The following is a 21647-nucleotide window of genomic DNA, read 5'->3' as shown; positions in this document are numbered from 1 at the left end:
CAGTGCTGGGGAGCACGGTTCCTCCAGTCACTGGGTGGTACAGTCAACATCCCCCAGTGAGCGATTCCTGCCGGCCTGCTTTGGCGCTGACCGCCAGTGCCCTGGCCTTCAAGGTGAACCCGTCTTTGTCATTCCTGAGGATGCACGGCCCTCAGCGTGCTACCCAAAGCACGCCTAAAACCCACAGACAGAATGAGGTGGAGCCTGGGACCTGACTTACAGACATTTCTGGCCTGCAGCAAAATTCTGAGATCCGAATGCATGAACATTGGTCCAGGAGCACGGGCGGTGAGGGGTTAAGCAAAAGGAGGAAGGACTTCGGTGGACAAAGAAGACAGAGCCTTGCAGATCTCCTGGGGCCCTTTGCCGGGCTCTGCTCCCAGCTGCTGCGCCCACCCTCAGCTCTCTGGGGTCCGCAGTGGAAGTTCCCAGGAGAGTCAGGGGCGCCTGCTCGGTTTTTGCCTATATTGCCTATAAACTCCCAGGTACACACAGGAAACAGAGACTGTCCATGGATGCCCAATCCTCCCCCTTCTTCCATTTCTCCCCCAAACAAGTATTTAAAAAAAAAAAAATTGTTTCTCCTTCTCTTGGGTCTGGGAACCCAACTGTGAAGGGATGAGTGGGAGAAAGGGTCCTTTCTGTTTTCCAGCAGGACAAATACTAGGAAAACCAGCGGAGCCCTCACAGTTCTTGCCACTGCCTCTGGCTCCTGCGGCCAGGTGTGCATCGCGAGGACCCATGTTCTTTGACCCTGAGAGCCCAAGCCATCCCGCAAGCTGTCCGTGCGTCAGCCTGGCACCTGCAGCCGGCTGCTGTGGTGCCCTTGCTGGTCCAGAACAGGCAGCAGCCAGATCACTAGGCTCAGCTTCCCTTCTTCCTTCAGGCCTTAAACGATGAGCAGGAGAGACCTCTTTCGAGTGTAGTTAGATGTTGGTCTACTGGGGAGCGTTCTGATGACTTCTCCTTACTTTTTAAACTTGGGGAAAACCTGGGCGCTGCTCTGTTTCTTCCATGGTCTGTGCTTCTTGGCATGTTTGCTCATTTCTACCTGGTTTTGCAACAGGTCTGTGTTTGGCCCCACTGAGGATTGGCTGTGAACTTTTTCATGCTGCCTTGACATGGCTGAGCTCAGAATGTAGGCTGTTTTATCAACACAAAATCGCTGAACTGGGCTCCGATAATCAGATAGAAAAAAAAATGCGGCAAAAAAAAAAAAATATGTGGCATGAAGATAAACACTGGTGATTTTGTGCTTTACTGGGTGTAGGATAGCAACTTCCCAAACTCCTTGGCCAATCCTACCCAAGACTGTCTTTTCCTCATTATAAAAATAATTTCTATTGCTCCACTTCATGCCACACATCCTGGTGTGATTCTCTTCACACAGAGAAATAACCTTTGTTCAAAGCTCTGCTTTCCTAAGCTCTGTTGAATTCTGCAAGATCACTCCCCACATACAAGATTAGCACCTCCCTTCCAGCTCCAAATAGACTATAATCCAAAAGCTGCTCTTTTAAATAGAGGTTTCTTTTATGCTTAAATTCCTAAATAAAAGAAACATCAATGCTACTGCTAGTCTCCCCAGTTAAATCCGATTTGCAAGAAATGCTGCATGCTTTAAAATCTGGGTGGGAGTTGAAGGCTGGGCTCAGGGAACACATTTGGGATTCTCCCGACGTTCTCTATCTGGAGGGCCCTCCAGTGGCCGAAATAATACCTGATATAAACAAAGCCCACCAAAGCGAGTCTTACAACAAAGAGGACGGACGCCAGCCCGCGTTTCAAAAGCTGCCTGTGAGCCCCGTGTTCTGCGACACAGAGGTGTGTCTCCTACGAAGAAAGCCAAGACAGAATCTCAGCTCACAGAATGCAGACGCGATTTGCATTAGAAAAGGACCCTTCACTTGATGAAAGGAGCAGGTTTGAACTCCATTAAACGACAACTCCCCCTCATTTCTTTAAGATTCTATTGAATTTGAAAAAAAAAAAAAAAAAAGCTGACATACAAATTTCCGGAATGCACCTGTGGCATAAAACATGATACGTTTGTACTCACTCTGCCCTACTGCACCTCCCCATACACATTTCTCCCTCTGAAAGCCTCCTGGGTAGCCTGACCATGAGACGCAGGCAAAAGGCGAGGTCAGAGCCACTGGAGGTAAGATTGGAATGCTTAGGCAAGTTCAAGGTCCTCTCAGTCCAGAGTTTTGCCTTTCTTGAGGACCAAGACCATTGCTTCAATATGATGCCTCTGGACATCAAAGATGCTGCTGGTTTTCCAGAAGGTTCTGGCTCGGCCACATGTAACCATGTCATGCTATGCAGGCAGGTTTCTGGTTTCTGCAGGTGTAAAACAAAGGAGCAGATTATCCAAGCCAGATGCAGAGTCCCAGCACCTTGGATTGCCGGCCATTGTGATGAGCTTTGTTCTCTGGAAGTACTGGGAAAGGATGGCAGAGGAAGAGAGGAGGAAGACTTTCTCCCCCAGAATCCCTTTGGTGCTTTGGCACCCCACACAGCCCCACCCCATCCCTACCTGTGCCCTGCAGCAGCCACACCAAACTTGGATGCCCTGCCACGGACTCTCGTCCTCACACTCTCACCCCACTCCCCAGCAGGCAAACTCCTACTTATTCTGCATGACTCAAGGTCAAAGGCCAATTCTGCCCTGAAGCCTTATACAACCTCCCCAACAACAGGCTGGCCGTACCCCCCCCCTTATTATTCTCATAGCCTCATGTCTCTGGCAATGCTGGCTCCTTCTAGCTTGAGAATTGCAGAACGTGGGTGCCACCTCTGTGTCTGTACCACAGGTGCCCCTGGGGACCTGACAGCTGAGTGCATGTTGAAGGAAGGGGCAGAAGGCAATATCTATGAGCAGGGCTCCCTCCATTCCCTTGGGAGGAGAGATGGTGGGGGGTGGTCAAGGGCCAGCAATCCCTCCCTCCCCCAGGCCTGTCCTGACCCAGAGCCACTGCATGCTCCTACAGGATGCTGGGAGAAGTGGCACGGGGTCCCTCCACTCTGCACAGCGTGGTGGTGATGCAGGGCACATCCAGGCCCACCACCCCCCCCCCCCAGTCTTGTGCCCATCCTCGATTGGCACCTCTTTGTGCTACAGTGAAGTCCTAAGAACTGAACACAGTCACGTTGAACCCGCAGTCCCTTTCTCTTTCAGACATTTGGCACCCCCTGGTTACCGACGCAGTATGCCTCATGCAGGCTGCAGGAAGGGGGACATCTTCCCAGGTAACAGTCATGGCCTTGGCATGTAACAGGCACTGGCACATTGATTGGATCATCTAATTGTATCCTCCCGAGAGCCCTGTGAGTGAGATGCTAAACTCTCCTTATTTCCAGGAGAGGGAGCGTTAGTGCACAAAAGGCTGAGACACGCAGAGTCATGGGGGTCCTGAGTCAGGATTCAAACCCAGGCCTTCAGACTCCAGGGCCCAGACCCTACCCTCTTGCAATTCTGCATGAAGAACGTGCAGAAGTGTCTGGCAGGGAGGAAGTGCCTGGGGCTCCCTTGCGATATCCAACAGAACTGGACACCGCCTTCTCCAGTCTCTCTGATCTTCTTCTGTACCCGAGCTCTCCTGATCTCCCTGCCTCTCTGGGGTCCCTGGCACAGCTTGTGCCAGACTCCTCCACACTGGAAGAAACCCGAGACATGCTCAGGTATGTTCTGGGATCTCCCCTCCCTCCTGACACCTCTCTCCAGTGTTTTCTCGCCATCCTAAATAGAAATCCTTTCATGTCATCCTAAATAGAAATTTCCAGCAAACACCTGCACCTAAACTCTCTCTGAGCTCCCAATCCCACTAAAGCACCCTTCCTAGCACTCCCACATGCCCCTTTCCCCTTCTAAGCTCTCTTCCCCAGCATAGCTTTCCCACCTCCAACCGACTGTCACGTAGTCCTCTCTTGTGCTCACTGTTTGTACCCCTTGTCTTGAGGTCCCTGAAGACAGAAGTCTTCGTTTCTCCCATGGTGTCTGACATCTGCAGTGCACCTGGTATATGGGCACCCATAAAGTTTTGCTAAATGGATGTGCCACCAGCCCTTCAAGCTCATGCTCAGAACAGCATTTCCCACCCTCCCCAGCCCCACCCTCCCTCTGCCTTTCCTATCCAGGTCAATGGGATCAGCCAAACCCTCCGTCTTACAGGCTGGGACCAAAATGAAGACTGCCACCCTGAAGATGGCAGAGTTTGGCCTGGGTCTCCCATTGTGTGGCAGGGACCCAAGTACTTGTGCCACCACCTGCTGCCTCCCAGTGTGCACAGACAGAAAGCTAGAATCAGAAGCAGAGACGGGACCCGAACGCGGTAACTCTGATGTGGGATGCAGACGTTCTAAACGGAATCTTATCCACTGTGCCAAACCCTGCCCCCAAACCTGCACCTTTAATGGCTGAAACTTCTATACCAGTCAGGACTCTTTCATTGTACATGAAAACAGACACACTTCTCTCGTTTAAAGCCATTGCTTTGTGAATTTAAGTTATATGTTGCTACATTTCAGACTAACTGATTCATTCTTCAAGAACAGGCCAATTCATCCCTTCATTCCCTTAACAAGTTTACTGTCTAGGATTATTATAAGCTATATGGAGATACAACACATGAGGATCTCCAATTGAAAAGGGTTTGTTGAAGCCAGCATGGTGGCACAACAGGTTAAGTCACTGCCTACAACACCAGCATCCCCTATGAGACTACTGGTTCGAGTCCTGGCTGCTCCACTTCTGATCCTGCTCCCTGCTGATGTGCCTTGGAAAGCAGAAGGAGATGACCCAAATGTTTAGGCCCCTGCCACCCGACGTGGGATATTCAGATGGAGTTCCATGCTACTAGCTTTGACCTGGCTCAGGCCTGGCTGTTGCAGCCATCTGGGGAGTGAACCATGGATAGAAGGTCTTTTTCCTTCTGTCTGTCACTCTACCTTTCAAATAAATAAAATCAAGCTTGTAAAGTGAAAAAGAAAAGTCTATGTTTCCTACTTTCTTATCCTAGCTGGCTCCAAACCTAACTCAGGATCCAGGCTGATGACTGACAGATTGATGGCACAGCAGCCCACGCACTTTTGGGGGGATGATGCTCTTCACTTGTGTGCCCTCCCCCGCGCCCCCGCCCAGGCTCAGCACCTGGATGGGTGCCGTGACCTGTGCTCCTCCCATGTTGTGCCATCTCTCCCATTGCTGGTGAGGAAACATTGCACATGGGCTCAGATTCCTCCTGAGGAAGCTAGCCCCAGTGGACAGCCTCAGTCTGGCCCATAGGCACACAGACAGGTGCAAGAGGCAGCTGTTTGCCCCAGTGTTTTCAGGGCTAACAGACAAAGCAGGGAGAAAGAAGGAAACAGCAATTGGTTAATTACTATTTTAGGGACTCTTTCTTGGTGTTAATTACATTGTAGAGTTCAAGATGAAATGATTGAGATGGGCATATCTTCTGTGCTCCGTTAACAAACAGAGTTGATGGGATAGGTGTTTGGTCTAGTCTAAGCTGTCAGTTAAGACACCTGCATCCCATAACAGAGTGCTTGGGTTCAGTACCAGCTCTGGCTGCATTTGCTATCCGCTAGCTCTAACATAATGATGTCTGACATCCTTGTACTGCAATTGAACCCTTAGGGAAAACATCTTGCTATTGAATACATTCCCTGCTTCACTGAAATGGAGACAGTATTCGCCACTCAACACTAAATATCTCTAAAGCTCCTTCTAATTCCTCAGTCCCTCCCAAGCCATCACACAGACATATGCAAACCGGTCCCACCGCCTCACCTTTAGAACTCTTCTCTTTCCTGCAGTTCAGACATATCCCTGTTATAGCTTCCTTTTGTTCTAAACACACTAAGTGTGACAACCATGTTTGCCACCCGTCTTGTACCATCGTGCCGTGTTCTGCTCTCTCACATCTACTCAGGCTCTCTACTTGCCTCGGTGGGAGGTGTCAAGAGCTCGTTCTCCATCTTCTAAGTAGCTCCACACCAGACGGGAAAAGTTGGTGAGCCAGAGAAAATGAGGTAACTTGAAAGACTCCTCCAATGAGCACCATTAGTGGGGGAGCTGACTCAGTGCACTGCACTGTAAGGCTAGAAAGAGAAGTGGAGCTGGAGACAGGGACAGCCTGGTCTTCCAAGTCAGTCTGTGGGAACCTGCTTCCAGGGACAAAGAGGAAGAAGGGACCCATCCATGTCTGACATCTGAACCAAGTCTTGCCTTGGTAATCGGAAGCAGGACCTAAAAGAAGGGACAGAGGCTTGGAACATACCCAGTGTGGACTTAAGTCATGGTTACAATGACCGAACTGCAAGCAGGTGCACCTGCTCGATCGCATGAAGTGAATAAAGGACACATCAACCGTGCACAGTGGTTATCTCTAGGACTACCAGAATTTTTTTTTCCCTTGGTGCTTTTATTTTCCCAAACTTTCTAGAATTCATTTTAGAATCTCCTACCATACCCCAAAGAATATTATTTTTTTTAAAGATGTCATTTGTTTTATTTGAGACTTAGAGTTACAGACAGTGAGAGGGAGAGACAGAGAGAAAGGTCTTCCATTGGTTTACTCCCCAAATGGCCACAATGGCTGGAGCTGTGCCAATCCGAAGCCAGGAGTCAGGCGTTTCCTCCTGGTCTCCCATGCGGGTGCAGGGGCCCGAGGACTTGGGCCATCTTCTGCTGCTTTCCCAGGCCAGAGCAGAGAGCTGGATCAGAAGAGGAGCAGCCGGGACTAGAACTGGCACCCATATGGGATGTTGGCGCCACAAGCAGAGGATTAACCTACTGCGCCACGGCGCTGGACCCACCCCCCCCACACACACACAAAGAATATTATTTTCAAAGACAAAACAGCTGGGTAAAGTAAATTCCTAAGGTATATGTGCAGACCTGTACTATCAGGGGCTGTGCAGGGAATTAAACACCTCCAGATCCAAAGAACTGGGCTCAAAGCTCAGTTCTGCCTCTGACCAGCTGATGTGACCTTGGGAAAATATCTTAGCTTTTCTGTGACTTAGTTTCTTTTTCTATAACACAAGACTCATGACACCTTCCTTAAAGGGCTGTTGTGAGCACTAAATGAATCCACAGATGAGAGTCCTTGGAAGTGACTGGCATGTGGCAATCACCCGTTTGCTTTGAGTACTAACAGTCCCGTCATTGCACAAAGTACTTTTGGATCTCCTTTGGGGAGCGTCGTCTCCAGAGTCTGCCGTGACGTGGACATGGCTTGTGCAAGGGTTCATCAGCTGGAAGCTTGGTCACCAGTGTAATGGTGTGGAGGTGAGGGGTCGGGGAGCCTTTAGGAGGTAGTGGACAGGTCTTTAAGAGGCATTGCTGCTCTTCCCACAGGAGGGAGTCAGGCCTCACTCGTGCACTCTTGATTTCCCAGGGACTGGATAAGTTTATGAGAGCAGGTTGTTACAACTTTAGTTTCCTGTTTGCTGTCTTGCTTCCTTCCACCATGTGTCATGTGACCAGCCTCTGTGTGTGTGTGTGTGTGTGTGTGTGTGTCTCCCTCCTTCCCTCTCCCACTCTGAATTCTAATTCTCAGCCCCCCACTTCCACATGCATCTGTCCAGGATTCCACCCACCTGTGCATGCTTCCAACATGTGAGCCCATTGGCCATGAGGCCCTCACCAGGAGTCAATGCCAGTGCCATGCTCTTGGACCCTCAGAGGCATCAGCTAAATAAACCTCTTTTCTTTATAAAGTACCCAGTCTCAGGTATTGTTTACTAATGCACTAAATGGACCAGGGCAGCATCTTAAACACATTCGTTTGAGCCACCTCAATGCATGTAGAGCCTCCTCCTTTGAAGATGTGCTAATTCTTAGGGGCATTCAAGTGGTTTGGGATCCAGAAAAGGGTACACTTATAAAGCCAAGGGGTTGATGTTCTTGCCTCGTTTACCTACTGCCCATGAAGAATTTCATAAAACACACACACACACACACACAACTTAGCACCATCTAGGACTTGATCAATGCCTGGGTAACTAATAGGCTCTGTGTCTGCTAGCAGGAGATTGAAAGATAAGTCTCAATTATGAAGATTCTTCATTTGGTAGATCTTGAAGGCTTTATGGATTGGCATACAACCAAAGGGCACATTTCATCAAAGGCTGATTTACATTTAAATCCAAGTCTTTCTTCTTCCGCAAAGTTTGCTGATGCCAAATTTTAAGTATGAAATGTCATTGTTTTCATACAAATATTCCCTAACATTACCAGTTGTCATTTTGGCATTAAATAGGGTTGCGACATTACAATTATACCATTAGCATACTTAAAAGCATAACATCATTGTTCTTCTGCAAATTGTTGCAGGCTCAAATTACCCTACACATAATCTTCTTTAAAAAAAAAAAAAGTTAATGGGGCCCTGGCATCAGAGCTGGTTGGGGCTGGATCTAAAGAATGGCAGACACCTCCTTTCCCTGGGACCCTCACGGTCCTGTGCTTGCCCGATCTTTGCCCAAATAAAAGACATTGCAAGGCTGTGCTGCACTGTGCACATAGGTAAAGGTGAATAAAACACGCACTGAACATTTTTTTCCCCAAGATGCAAAGTATTTTGATAAAATCTAAGTGGGTTGTTGAAAAGCAAAAGAATTCTCCATGTTCCTAATTATTGAGCTCTTTGCAAAAACATTTTCCAATTTAAAAAACAGGCTTCACTGATCTATCATCAGTAGGGAATATCGTGTTCCGCAAAAATGACTTTGCAAAGAAATCTAAGCACATTTCTCTGTCTCCAAACATCAGTTTTAATATTTCTGGTGGGAATCCTGTAAAACTGTATTACATGTGGCCTTGGATCTCCTCAGCAGGCAGCGTCACGACTGTAGACCCCTATATTGGACCAACAGGGCAAAACCGCATGGCGTTAACAGCATGAGCCCGACAACAGAATACATCGAAGTTCTCTTGACTCTGTCACTTTGCTACGTGTAAGATCTTAGGGAAGCACCTCAATCCATATCAAAACTAATTCCCCTCTTTTAAAACAAATAAATAAACCACAGAATTTTTTCAGAAAGTTTTATATAGAGATTTAGCACAGGGGCAGTGTAGTGGTGCAGTGTGTTAAGCTGCTGCCTGCTATGCAAGCATCCCATATGAGCAGTAGTTCAAGTCCTGGCTGCTCCATTTATGATCCAGCTACCTGCTAATGTGCCTGGGAAAGCAGTGGAAGATGGTTCAACTACCTGGGCTCCTGCTGTCCACATGGGAGACTTGGACCGAGTTCTGGGCTCCCCACTTTTTAAAAAGACATTTATTTGAAAGGCAGAGTTACGGAGAGAGGGAGAGACATCTTCCATCTGCTGGTTCACTACCTGAATGGCTGCAATGGCCAGGGCTGGGCCATGCTGAAGCCAGGAGCCTGGAATTTCACCCCGGTTTTTCACCTGGATGCCGGGACCCAAGGACTTGGGCCATCCTCTGCTGCTTTCCCAGGTGCATTAGCAGGGAATTGGATCAGAAGTGGAACAGCCAGGACTTGAACTGGTGCTCACATGGGATGCCAGCGTTGCAGTTGGTGACTTAACTTGTTGCACTACAACTCAAGCCGGCCTGGGTCTTCCCACTTCTGCCTAGTCCAGCCCCGCCTATTGCAGCCATTTGGGAAGATTTTGTCTCTCCCTGTTTCATTCAAATAAATATTTTTAAAAAGCAATTAGCCCAGTGAATATAAACTCAATAGAATGGGACTGTAATTATTTTCAATCACATGCCATGATTAATGGGGAAAACTCTGTCTCTATGCTGCATGACTTAAGAAATCCTGTGTGCTGGAGTCCTTTGATCTCCTAACACATGCTGAGGCTGTTAGCTGACCTTCTGTTGCCCAGGGCATTGGTCTTGGGCAGCTTCTTCCTGTTTTCAATGCTGGGGGCTGAGAAACCAGAGAATCCCAGCTGACAGCATGGTTCTAAAATGGGGGCTACATCGAGGCATCTCCCGGGTCTCAAAAAGTCTCCTCCTGGAACCTAACTTTAAAATCAACACATACAGGCAGCCGATCACCAGGCAGACACAACAGCTCACAAGCCAGAAAGATCAGATTACATCAATACTGGTGAGGAGACGCCTTCGTGAGGAGTCGTCTGATTGACAACACAGGAGAAGCCAGAGCCCAGCCCTGTCCAGGGAACCATAAGGGATGAACTTCCAAGCATGAGACCCCACCGCTAGACCTTCTTCCATTGAAATGGGTACAGGCAGTTGTAATCTCATATGGAGATCATTTGTGTTGTGCACTGTCATTCATTCATTCATTCGTCAGGCAAGCACTATTCTAGTTGAACCCCTCCCACTTCCTTTATTATTCATTCATACTCTCCAAACCACCTGCTGGTTGTGGCTGGCTTCCAGGGTGGCTCTCCCTCCCCTCCAGGGGCGGGTGCCCTGGTCATGCTGACATCCTAGGCAAGGGACTAGTTCCCACAGGGAGCTAATCAATAGACGTGATGTCGCATGGCAGCCTCATGAGTTTGGCTGAGGCATGTCTGGCCACGAGAGAGGAGTTCACTGTCGTGTGGTGACATAACAAGTTCCCTAAGCCTGAAAGCCTGGAAGGAGACAATGCACAGGTAAATTCAACCGGTGATGGGTCTCCCCTTGGCATTTCTCTTGGCGCAAACTTTTGGACTGAGTTCTGACACCGAACAGTGACACGGGCAGTGTAGCACAATGATGCAAAGCAGGATCTGGAGCGAGAAATAACTGGGACTGAGACTCATTTTCCCGAAGCCAAGTAACCTCTGTGTGCCTTCTTCCTCAGCCACAAAACTGATTAATACTTAAGAGTTTTGTTTTGACTCAGTGTTTAAACACAAGCACCATACCAGAAGGCTGTTCAATTAAAAAATAATGCCAATAACCTGGCAGCCAGCACTGTGGTTCAGTGAGTTAAGCCACTGCTTGCAATCATTCCATATGAATCTCAGCTGCTCCACTTTTTATCCAGTTCCCTGCTAATGAGCCCGAGAAAACAGCAGAAGATGGCCTGGCTCCAGATCTTAGACCTTTGCCTCCCACGTGGGAGACGTGGATGGAGTTCCAAGCTCTTGGTTTTAGCCTGGCCCAGCCCCAGCCGTTGGGGCCATTTGGGCAGTGAACCAGCAGATAGAAGATCTCTGTCTCTCCCTGTCAATCTTACCTTACAAATAAAAAATCTGCCCCTCCAAGCCCCCGTCTGCACCCTCCAATCCTGGCTCACAGCTCCGCCTACCCTTAAGAGTTAAGGGCAACGTTCCTCACCGGGAATGTGTCCATGTCCACAGAATCCTCCCGGAAGTGATCCAGGCCCAGAGCTCCTCTGTGCTGTGCTCCCGTCTCTCAGATCTGAAAACTGCCTTCTTAGCAAACGGTCTCGTAGCAAAGGTGGTTCCAGCTTTAAGGGAGCCACTGTCGTCATCAACCCTATGGGATAATTCTATTCACTTCAAAACATCCGCCATCACATCCCCCCAACTCCTCAGCCAACCCAAAGATGCCGCCGCGTTCCTCGAGGCCCCGCCATCGGAGACAAGTTTGTGAGTCTCAACATCAGGCCAGGTCTTGGTGTTCTCTCATCTGAGATAGACAACCCTCTAAAACAGACACGGAGAATGTACTCGGAGACTGCATCAGCCATCTTTATTGCACTCAGAAGAACAACGTGAGACACGCAGAGAGTGGGTTTTGGAAGAGGTGTTTTCCTGACCCAGTTAGATTTTTATTCAGTGAAAAAAGTTGACATTGAGACAAAAATTATCTTGAAATTGTGCAACAATGTAGTAAAATCTTCAGCAGAAATCAGTGACTCCGAAACTTATCAAGGCAATTGAAATTATAAATACCTAATTTCACTTTGGAGAGATATGCGTATTCAGTGTTTCACTTTAAAGAAGAGCAGATTCGGCCTTTATTTTGCTGCAGATACTTTTGAGATTTGCCTAGAAGTTTCTAATAATTCCTAGCAAGAGTCTTTAAATGACAAGCGACATGGAAGATGTGAGGATGATGTTCCACTTCGGCTTTCCTGCTTATTTCATTTGCGCGACTACACATGGAACTAACAGCATTCTTGGGTTATTACTTGGCTCTGTTGATGTACTCCGTAATATGGCTGCTCAGAATCCGTGGGCAGAACCTTCCTACAACCCACCCTCCCTTGGCCCGTGTTCGGCAGCGGCACTCTTTCTGCAAACGTCTGTGCACGCAACATAACATACCTCTTGCTATCTATTCCATATCTCAGGCTTGCATAGAAAGTAGTCTATATAAACTTAATGCACTGGCTTTTATTACACAAAAAATTGTACCTGAAAAGCAGCACACACTCCAAGTAGGAAACCTAACATTAACAGGAATGTCAAGATAGAACTCCAACACAAATCCCAACGAGAAATTCTGCAGAGTTTGAGAGTCGACTCCTAAGATCAGCCTGGGGTTGCCTATTCAGTCTGGCTCTATCTCGGGGTCTCCGCTGAGGGACAGCCCCTCCCTGCCCCCCAATTCTCTAAGGGAAGCGGGGTCTCAGGCATTCACCATGAGCCCCGTGGTGGGAAAGAGCTCAAGCAAACCTGCCGTAAGGAATTAATGGAAGCGGAATCTTGCTCAGTGAGTGAGCACGGGGGGAGCATTGGGAAGTGGATGCTCGCCCGTAACGGGTTCAACATACCACCCCCGGTGGCCACCGCTCTGAGCAGCACTGTGTCCCCAGAGTTCATCCTGTGGACCACCTAGGATGAGCAGGAGAGAACGTGCAGCTGTGTCCCCACTCAGCCTGCCCAAATACCCCCGGGACATGAGCAGCGATGGAACCCCACTGATGACTTTTCAAAAGGCTGACGTTTCAGTCACCCAGCAGCACAGTGAATCCACCCGGCTGGCCAGGGCAGCCAGTAAATGGTGCAGACCCTCCTCTGTCCAGGTCTGCACAGACACGGCCTCTCCCTGGGGTTCTCTGTAGAACTGTCATTCTATCCACCTGCACTTGTGACTCACTCAGAAAGCCCAAGGGGCATTCAGTACGGAAAGCAGCAGTTAGCAGTTTTATCTACAGAGAATTCACAGCCGGCCCCAGGCTGGCCACGTGAAGGATGGTCTCTGCGAGACAGAGAAGACTTCTCCCTGTATTGTGCGAACTGCTGAGGTGGCACTGTCAACACGGTGCAAAAACCGCTTGTTCACGAGCAACCAGGGGCTCCAAAGGGTCACAGGGAAGACAGTCATCTGGTCACCTTCTGAGGCTGCACGCAGAATTTCTTTTCACTTTCGACTCTCACCGCAACTTCTAGACTCTGGCAGATGGCAAATACACATCAAAACCCCACAACGCTACGCAGAGGGAAGGAGAAGTGTGTGCTTCAAGAGTTCATAAAAATATACAATTTACACATAGCTGCATCTATCTAGCTTAGTCTTCGGAACTTAGCTCTTCTGTTTATATAAAATACTCTAGCCCTAAAAGGCTGCTTGTTTTCAAACAGCACAGTGACATTTCCCAGGGAGAGGGGTGGTGGCCGGTCTGTACAGTACTGTGCAGTAAGTGGGAGGCACTGGTAACCAGGAAGGAGGCTCAAATATCTTCAGTTGCCAACTGGAGACATATGCTCGGGAAAAGGCTTGCCTGTGGAACAATTGAAAATAATGTCTCGGTGCCTTTTATATCAGCGTTCACAAATGCCACCCGAAAGTTGGCAGAAACAGAAAAGAAGAAAATACACTTTTTTTTTTCATGGTTCGATTAACTGACTTGCCTCCCACCAGACTGCTAATCTTTCAGCTGCTTCAGAGCTTATTAAAGCGGAGGTGGTGGGGCTTGGTGTTTGGAACAAAACTCCAAGGCAAGACAAGATAAAGCCAAAGAGATTCCAGTCTTCAAGAAAATTAAGAAGAGCGTGCTAGGGAAGAAGAGAAAAATATGCTGGAAGAAGGCTCATCATGACCGTCATTTGTTAAAATGAACTAGAGCCCTATCCACACAGCATACTAAATATCTACAGTTGGAAATACTCCTCATCTAATACATATACATAAATAAAAGTTTCAAAAGCTAAACAGAAATTTAATTGGCTCTTTCTTGGTTTTCCAAACAATCACTAAGCAGAATGAAACTCCATTATTACCCAAGAATGATACTTTTGGTTAGGAGAGACCCAACGCTTGTGAGAAGGGATGCGCTGTATCTCAACAGGGATGGGGCTTACAGAGCTTGCATACCAAGGGCACATGCTCCCAGGAGTGACTGGAAGATGCCCTGGGCGCACTGCTGCTCAGCGGGGGGAATTCCACAGTGAGGCTCCTACAGTACAAGTCACAGCAATGCTAGACACTGGTGCCTGCAACACCAAACCTGCAGGTCGTCACAGTCCAGTGGGTTCTACAAATCTTTCAAGTGGCCATGATTTGATACAGGGGTGGCAATGTTAATAGCAGAAGGGGAAAAAAAAAAAACCACACACACACACAGCTTGTTTTACAGAGCGAAATAACCGAACACATCCAGGGTTGCTGCCATTGTTCACTGGCCTGGGCAGGCAGATGGCGAGGACTCTGGGAGAGTCAGACAGCACTTTCTCTTCACATAGGGAGGGCCACAGGCAAGGCGGGTAGAAGTGGGGAGAGACAGAGAGAGAGGAGAGAAGGCAGTGACCCAATTCAAAATGACTGTGGATGTTAGTATGGATTTTTAAGGACAATTAAGTGGCCACCTCAACTCAAATATGAAATTTTGTATTTGGGATTCTTCATTGGCAAGTAAAAGAAAAAAAAAAGTTGAAAATGGAAGAACTTTGTGCTACATTTGCCAGTGTATCTAAATGATGGCACAGATCTTGAGCTCTCTCTCACAACCAGAGTAAGTTTTGGCAATGCCAATGACACCAGCGCACAACAGAGCAGTGTCATCATTTTGCAGCTTTCAAAGCCACATCTTGTACAGAGGCATACGCAGTGAATGTCCATCAGTGAGTAAGAGAAGACTGTTGGCTCGCAGGGCTTCCCGCACCGCAGCTCTGTCTGAGACCCAGCAGTGGCCCAGGGCGCACTCCTGCCCAAACCGTCACGTGACAGCAGATGAATGAGGGCGGACCACTTCCGGAATGCCAGCAACGCCACTCTGTTCCCCAGCTGCGGCTTCAGGGTGAGGGGCTCCCACACCCAGCGCCAGATGACCACTGAAGCCTGGCCGTGTCCAGGGTCCCAATAAATTAACAGAATGACATAAACGGACCTTCCCCCTTCGTAGCCCATCACCTTCACAGAAACTAAACCCAAACAAAATGTCCATGTTGAGCAACTTCCAAGGAGAAGGGGTCCCACCCTTCCCTCTCTCTTGCAGTTTTTATTAAATACATTTCTGTGTCTTAGAAAAATAAAAAGGACGGCCAATGTATCGAATCAAAACTATCTCACAGACTTAAAAGCATGCCCAGCAAGCACAGCCCTGTAAGACTACATTAATGTCAAATCAAACCAATCTGGTGACTAAAATCAGCCTGGCTTGACGTTCACAGTTGATTACTACGACTTTTATTCATTCCTTTCTTTCCTGTGTGTGTGTTGTTTTTTTTTTTTTTGCTTTTGTTTTTGGCCCATATAAAAATAACATATTGCAACTCAAAGTGCATCTTTTAAAATAAACCATCAACTATCTTTATCAAATAAAATATTTACACCATTTGGTTTCTAGTGAGGAAAGCTCTTTCAGGCTATCACCATGGGGACGTCGTCCGAAAATCCAGTGATCATAGGAGCATCTTCATCATCCTCCCCTAGAGACAAAACAGCCAGGCTTGGTGAGTTCCAGTGCACTTTTGCTGAGCCCACATCCCGCCGCTCTGCCCACGCCCCAGTCCTTCACAACCCCCGGGCTAGGGACATCAGCATCACAGCCAGGCAGGCAGAGCAGGGAAGCAGCCCAGGCTCCCTCTGCCCCCAGGGTCAACCTCCCCGTACGTACATGGGCGATCAGGCTTATTTTAATGGTGGTTTGCATGTAGTCAAATACAGAAAGTAAAGCTTTCAGGAAGAAGAATCTCCTCGCCTGCCTACCCAAAGGCTAAATGGGTTCCCCAGCTGGAGTCCCTCACACCCCACCTCCCACCTCGGCCCAGTGAACTGCACAGTTTGTATTCTCATCTGAACCCAAACTGCTCGAAGGGACAGGCTCTGGAGGATTAGGTGGTGTAAGGACAACTCCCCAGACTACAGACTGTCCCTCCTGGTAGAGCCCTGTGCAACCAAGTGCTGATCCGCACTCGGGGATCACTGCGTGGCACTGGGAGGGGTGCGCTCCTTTTGTCCCTGGGGGCGGAAGCAAAGAAGCCATCCCATTCCTGCAAGGCGCTAGCTGATGAAGCAAGAAAAGGGAACGGCACTAGCAGATATCAACCAGTGAACGGGAATACATACATGCGTTTTGAAACAGAAAAACAAGGACCACAGAAAACATAAATATGCAAACTCCCATTTAGCAGCCTGAGTTTGGGGAGGTCATTTAACATGCCCACTGCATCAAGTTAATTAATTTAGCTGTGTTAGTGTTAGCATTATGTATTAGCAGTAATACTAGCTGTGTCGGTGTTAAGGAATTTGAGTGTGTGAAGATTTCTAAGGGGGATAAAAGGATCCCCCTTCAGGACCGGCGCTGTGGCTCACTGGGTTAATCCTCCACCTTGTGGCGCTGGCATCCCAAATGAGCACCGGGTTCTAGTCCCGGTTGCTCCTCTTCTCTCTCTGCTGTGGCCTGAGAGTGCAGTGAAGGATGGCCCAAGCGCTTGGGCCTCTGTACCCACATGGGAGACCAGGAAGAGGCACCTGGCTCCTGGCTTTGGATCGGCGTAGCACCGGCTGGAGCAGCCATTTGGGGAGTGAACCAACGGAAGGAAGACCTCTCTGTCTCTCTCACTGTCTATAACTCTACCCGTCAAATAAATAAATAAATAAAAGGATCTCCTTCCTTTCCCCCAAGCTATGTGTTACTGAGACATAAGTCAAGAATGGCTGGTGAGGTGGTGATAGCAACTGGAAAGAGACACAAGCAGGATAGAAGGGCATCTTTTGCTAGAAGTCAATGGGAAAATACTACATTTATTTTATTTATTTTTTAAATATTTATTGTTTGAAAGGCAAAGTTACAGGGAAAAGTAAGGAGGTCTTCCATCTGCTGGTTGGCTCCCCAGAAGGTCACAACAGCTGGGCCAGACCAAACCCAGGAGCCTGGAACTCCATCTGGGTCTCCCACATGGGCGGCAGGGACCCAAGCACTTGGGACCTCTGCTGCTGTCTCAGGCTCATTAGAGGGGAGCTGGATTGGAAGCAGAGCAGCCAGGACTCCAACTTCCCCTCCTATGGGATGCTGGCGTCGCAGGCAGTGACTTAACCTGCTGCGCCCCACACTAGCCCCAGGAAGGCACTGCGGTTCCTCTTGACTACATTCTCCAGAGAGGTCAGAGTTCAGGAGTGCAAAGGATGAGACAGGGGTTGACAATCTGGGGAGCTTTGACACTGGCATCTCCCAAGCCCAAGGCCTTTCTATCTTTCCTATGCCAGGCAAGCTCCTTATCCCTGTTTCAGCCCAGTACTGCACAGCTGAAGCCAAGATGGTATTTTAACTTGGGAACACCTTAAAAAGCTAAGGGCTCCAACCACTTCAGCCCAAGGCCATGAAATTAACACTGAATGAATGACTCCTCTGGTGCCCAGGATGAGCTGCTGTTCCGAATCAGGTCACTGGCTTTGGGAGACCCGCCCTGCGAAGAAGTGGTGACTCACCCAAGTCATCCCCAGAGGAGAAGATGGCGGAGCCGAGTCTGGAGCTGTAGTGGCTGTTGGCGAAGGCGGTGAAGCTGCTCTGCAGCCTCCGATGCTTCGTGTACAGGATGGCAAACCCGACCCCCAGGCTCAGCAGTATCAGAAACAGGATGGGCACCACCACGGCGGCGACATCAGTAGACCTGGCAGCCTGCATCGCCGACGCATCGCCACCTGCAGACACGAGACTCCCATCAATGAGCCTCCTACCCGAGGGCAGGAGAGTGCACCAGGCAAGTCCTTAAGGCCCCACCCTCTCACCGCAGAAGCTACTTCACAGGAGCTACCCCGACCTCCTCTCTGCACGTGTGTGATGCCGGCATGTTTCCCGACTACTTGCTACGCGCTGAAAGACCATGGGCCTCGTGCATGCAAATACAGTAATTACGTTAGCGCCCTAATCGCCACCTTGTTGGTTATTTAGATCATCTCTTGGAAGGCAGACCTTTGCTGGGGTGTCAACATTGATTTCATTAGCATTATTACTTAAGACCACTTGCTTGCCTTACATAAGAGGATGTGAAATCAGACCACTAATTAACGAGATCGCAATTATTTCCCCCTACTTGGCACCAAAGTCACTCTGAACTGCAATCACCTGAAGCTCCATTAAGTGATACAAACGAGATTCCTTTACAATACCGACTTAACAGCTCATGAAGTTTTATGAGGTTTTTTCACTTAGTGAAAAAAAAAAAAAAAAAGAGAAACAACCATCCCATATACATTTAGCATCTTTTAAAGCTTTTTGCAAAGCCATTTAGGTGTTTATAACCTAACAACGATGCCCCCTGCCCATCGTTACAAATGGATGCTGGCTTTGTGATGACAGATCTGGACCACTGGGGCTCTCGGCCCCATTTCCTGCCCTGTTGGGACCCCGGGAACGTTTTTATGTTAAAAATCCTAAGGAAAGATAGAAGTTGAGGCAGAAAAATGGAACTCGGGCATCACTTTGCAGCAAAGGAAGCACTCAGGGTGGGGGAGATGGTACAGGCACTGTCTGGGCCTCACGCAGACGGCTCAGGCTACTTGGGGATTCACCCTGCCAGGGCCCTCATAAAGACAGGCGGGAGAGCAGCCATTTTTTGTAAGCCTAATCTAGCAGTTCAATATTCATGTCTGTATTTAAATTTCTTCCATTACTTTCTTGCCAGAAAAAAAAAAAAAAACAAACACAAAACTCCAGCAAGACCTTATTTAATGCGTCCCAGCCTACCCCTGCTGTGCAGTGGTAAATGAACGGAATGCTCACGGCTGGAACTCAAAGGAGATGATAGGAAGGAAAGAGCCTGCTCCCAACAGCACGGGCTTCATAAAGGCAGCTGGTAGGGGTCCTCACAACGCTCCTTCTCAAGGCATTTCTCAGAGGCTGTTAACCGGGTATGCTTAAAAATGGTGCTCCACTTAGGAAACATGACGTTAGCCAGGTGTGCTGTTTGTTTTTTCTAGGACCTTCTCAGGACGTCCACCACACCACATCACCCCCAAGGGCGCTGGAAGGTAGTGTCTCCCTCTTCTACAGGGACGCCAAGCCTAAGTATTCCACAAGATCACACCCTGGGGAGCAGTATGTGATGGAACAAGATTCTGGCAGGAGCACTGGTTAGTTTTTGGCTGGGAGGAAGTGGGAGTGAAAAGTCTGTTGAAATCCTGCAAAAGCAGACTTTCTGTGTGAATGGAAGCGGCCGCTTCCCCACCTCTGGTGTGTCCACGTGGACATCCACGAGTCCCACGAGACACAGATCTCAGGTTCAGCTAAGGCTGACAGCTAAGAGGAAGGGGAGGGCCGTAGAGGTGCTCACCCCATAATGGGGCGATGATCTGCCACGTGGTGAATCGTGGGGTGCAGAGGGTGGGGGAGGCTCTGAGAAGTCCTATCATGTGAACAGCAAGCCCCCGTCAGCCTCCTGCTTCCCAAGGATAGAACCCTCTTTCTAACCACAGCCTTGCTTGCACCTTACATTCGGAATGCACTCACCTCATAATCCCAGCTCCTTGCACTGTGCCCGGCTCAGGGAATGTTCATGCAGTGCATGAGTGCATTGAACCATACATGATTATCTATTGAGCTGAAGGAATATTCTAGAAGCGCTCTGGAAAGACCCACGTTCGTCAAACCATACTGCCCTGCTGCCCCCTTCCCCAGACCTGAAGACAGAGACCGCAGCAGCGGCGACGTACCAGACCCCAGCTCATCATACAGTAGCACGGCAGGCTCCCCGCAGATCTGGCTGCCCAAAAGGCATCGTGCCTGGACCGTGAATGTGTAATTGTGACCCATCTTCAGGTTGGAAATTTTAAAGAAATTGTCAGTAGTATTCCCAAGGTATGCGGTGATATTCATGGCGCTATCAAACATGTGTATCTCGTAGCCCTGAAAAGACACACACACAGGAGATTGCTCCGAAAGTTGAATGAGGAACCTGACAGCTTCTCTTCCTGGTTCTAACTTACGTGCACTCCTTACTGCAGGTTTTTATAGACACTAAAGCACTGTGGCCCTCTCACGACTTCTTTTAACATTACCATTGAGATGCTGGACTCAGGGAATAGAAATTTTCCCATCTCGATGCTTCAAAAACTGCCATGCTCACCACCAGCTGCCAAGTGGCAGTATGGAATACGGCCCAAAGGGGAGCCACCTTAACAAACGCATGGGGAAGGCCTGCTCTGTGTCCACTTACCTCAGACAGTACGAATGCCACCAAGGATTTGCACCACTCAGTGATGGCTGGACAAACCCCAAGCCCTGGCTGCAGGGCACTCCAGCAATGGCTAAGAAAACGGAACTCGTGATTGGACAAGAGGGGACATTTCTCCTAGGAACAGTGTGCAGGGGCACCGCTATCAGCACACTCACTTCCGGTCTCCTTGCTCCAGCTCTTCCTAAGCTGACCTTAGCCCCCAGCCAACCTGGCCTTGACACAAAAAGCAAGTCAGCAGGCTGAGGCTCCTTGGCACTGGAAGACATCATCTTCCTCAACTGTCGCAGACACAGTCCTGGACGCCTGTGCTGGGGGTCACCCTGGGGAAAGTCGACCTCACCCAGGGTGCTGGCCCGGATTAGGACTTTCCGCACATCTCCAGGTTGTCCAGTGTCAAAGCTACCAACAGCCACTGCTGTTCCTCCCACCTCCAGAAGACTCCATCCTTCTCTCTCCCTTCATATTGGGCTCCACTGCACAATCACGGTTTCTCGATTCCCACTCCACTGACCTGCCAGCACTCTGAATCTGAGCACCGAGCCTGGAGGAGGGAAGAATGACGCACGATGCACATTCCAGAGCCTTCCACCATGACTGGAATGTTGGCCAGCAATCCCAGTCTGAAAGCTGGACTTTGGCCACCCAGGAAGCATACCCTAATGGTAACCAGTGACCAAACTGGGCTTCCCAACACTTGCCTGGAATCCCAGCCTGGTGTTCTTTTTACTACCTAGGAATGGTTATTTTATACCTAGTATATATTCAGTGTAGAATATTTATAAAATACACCAAGCTATAAAGAAAATGATTTAGGGGCCAGCACTCAGGTTCAGTAGGCTAGGCAACTGCTAGTGGTGTCGGCATCCCGTATGGGCACTGATTCGTGTCCAGGCTGTTCCTCTTCTGATCCAGCTCTCTGCTGATGGCCTGGGAAAGCAGTGTAAGATGGCCCAGGTCCTTGGGCCCTTGTACCTAAGTGGGAGATTTCCGAAGAAGCTCCTGCCCCTGGCTTCAGGTGGGCTCAGCTCTGGCCAATGCAGCCACTTGGGGAGCGAACCTGTGGATGGAAGACCTTTCTCTCTGTCTCTCCCTCTCTCTGTAACTCTACCTCTCAA

At 49.0% G+C, this 21647-nt stretch overlaps 1 protein-coding gene across 4 annotated transcripts in view; it reads right to left on the bottom strand.

Moving 5' to 3' along the window:
* Positions 1-11637: 11637 nt before the first annotated feature.
* The window catches only part of SORL1 (sortilin related receptor 1), a 175789-nt gene continuing 165779 nt past the window's right edge, over positions 11638-21647 (bottom strand). For 3 of the 4 annotated variants that reach the window (XM_089328999.1, XM_089328989.1, XM_008258525.5), the window contains exons 46-48: positions 20009-20201; positions 17786-17998; positions 11638-15783 (exon numbers count right to left, since the gene is read on the bottom strand). In XM_089328999.1, the coding sequence (XP_089185125.1) occupies positions 15716-15783; positions 17786-17998; positions 20009-20201 (474 nt within the window). In that variant the 3' untranslated portion in view covers positions 11638-15715. 4 annotated transcript variants of the gene reach the window in all.

The sequence above is a fragment of the Oryctolagus cuniculus genome, chromosome 1 (genome assembly GCF_051225735.1).
Source record: "Oryctolagus cuniculus isolate XC-2025 breed Fujian yellow rabbit chromosome 1, ASM5122573v1, whole genome shotgun sequence".
NCBI lineage: Eukaryota > Metazoa > Chordata > Mammalia > Lagomorpha > Leporidae > Oryctolagus > Oryctolagus cuniculus.
This window is presented reverse-complemented; position numbering and strand designations above follow the sequence as displayed.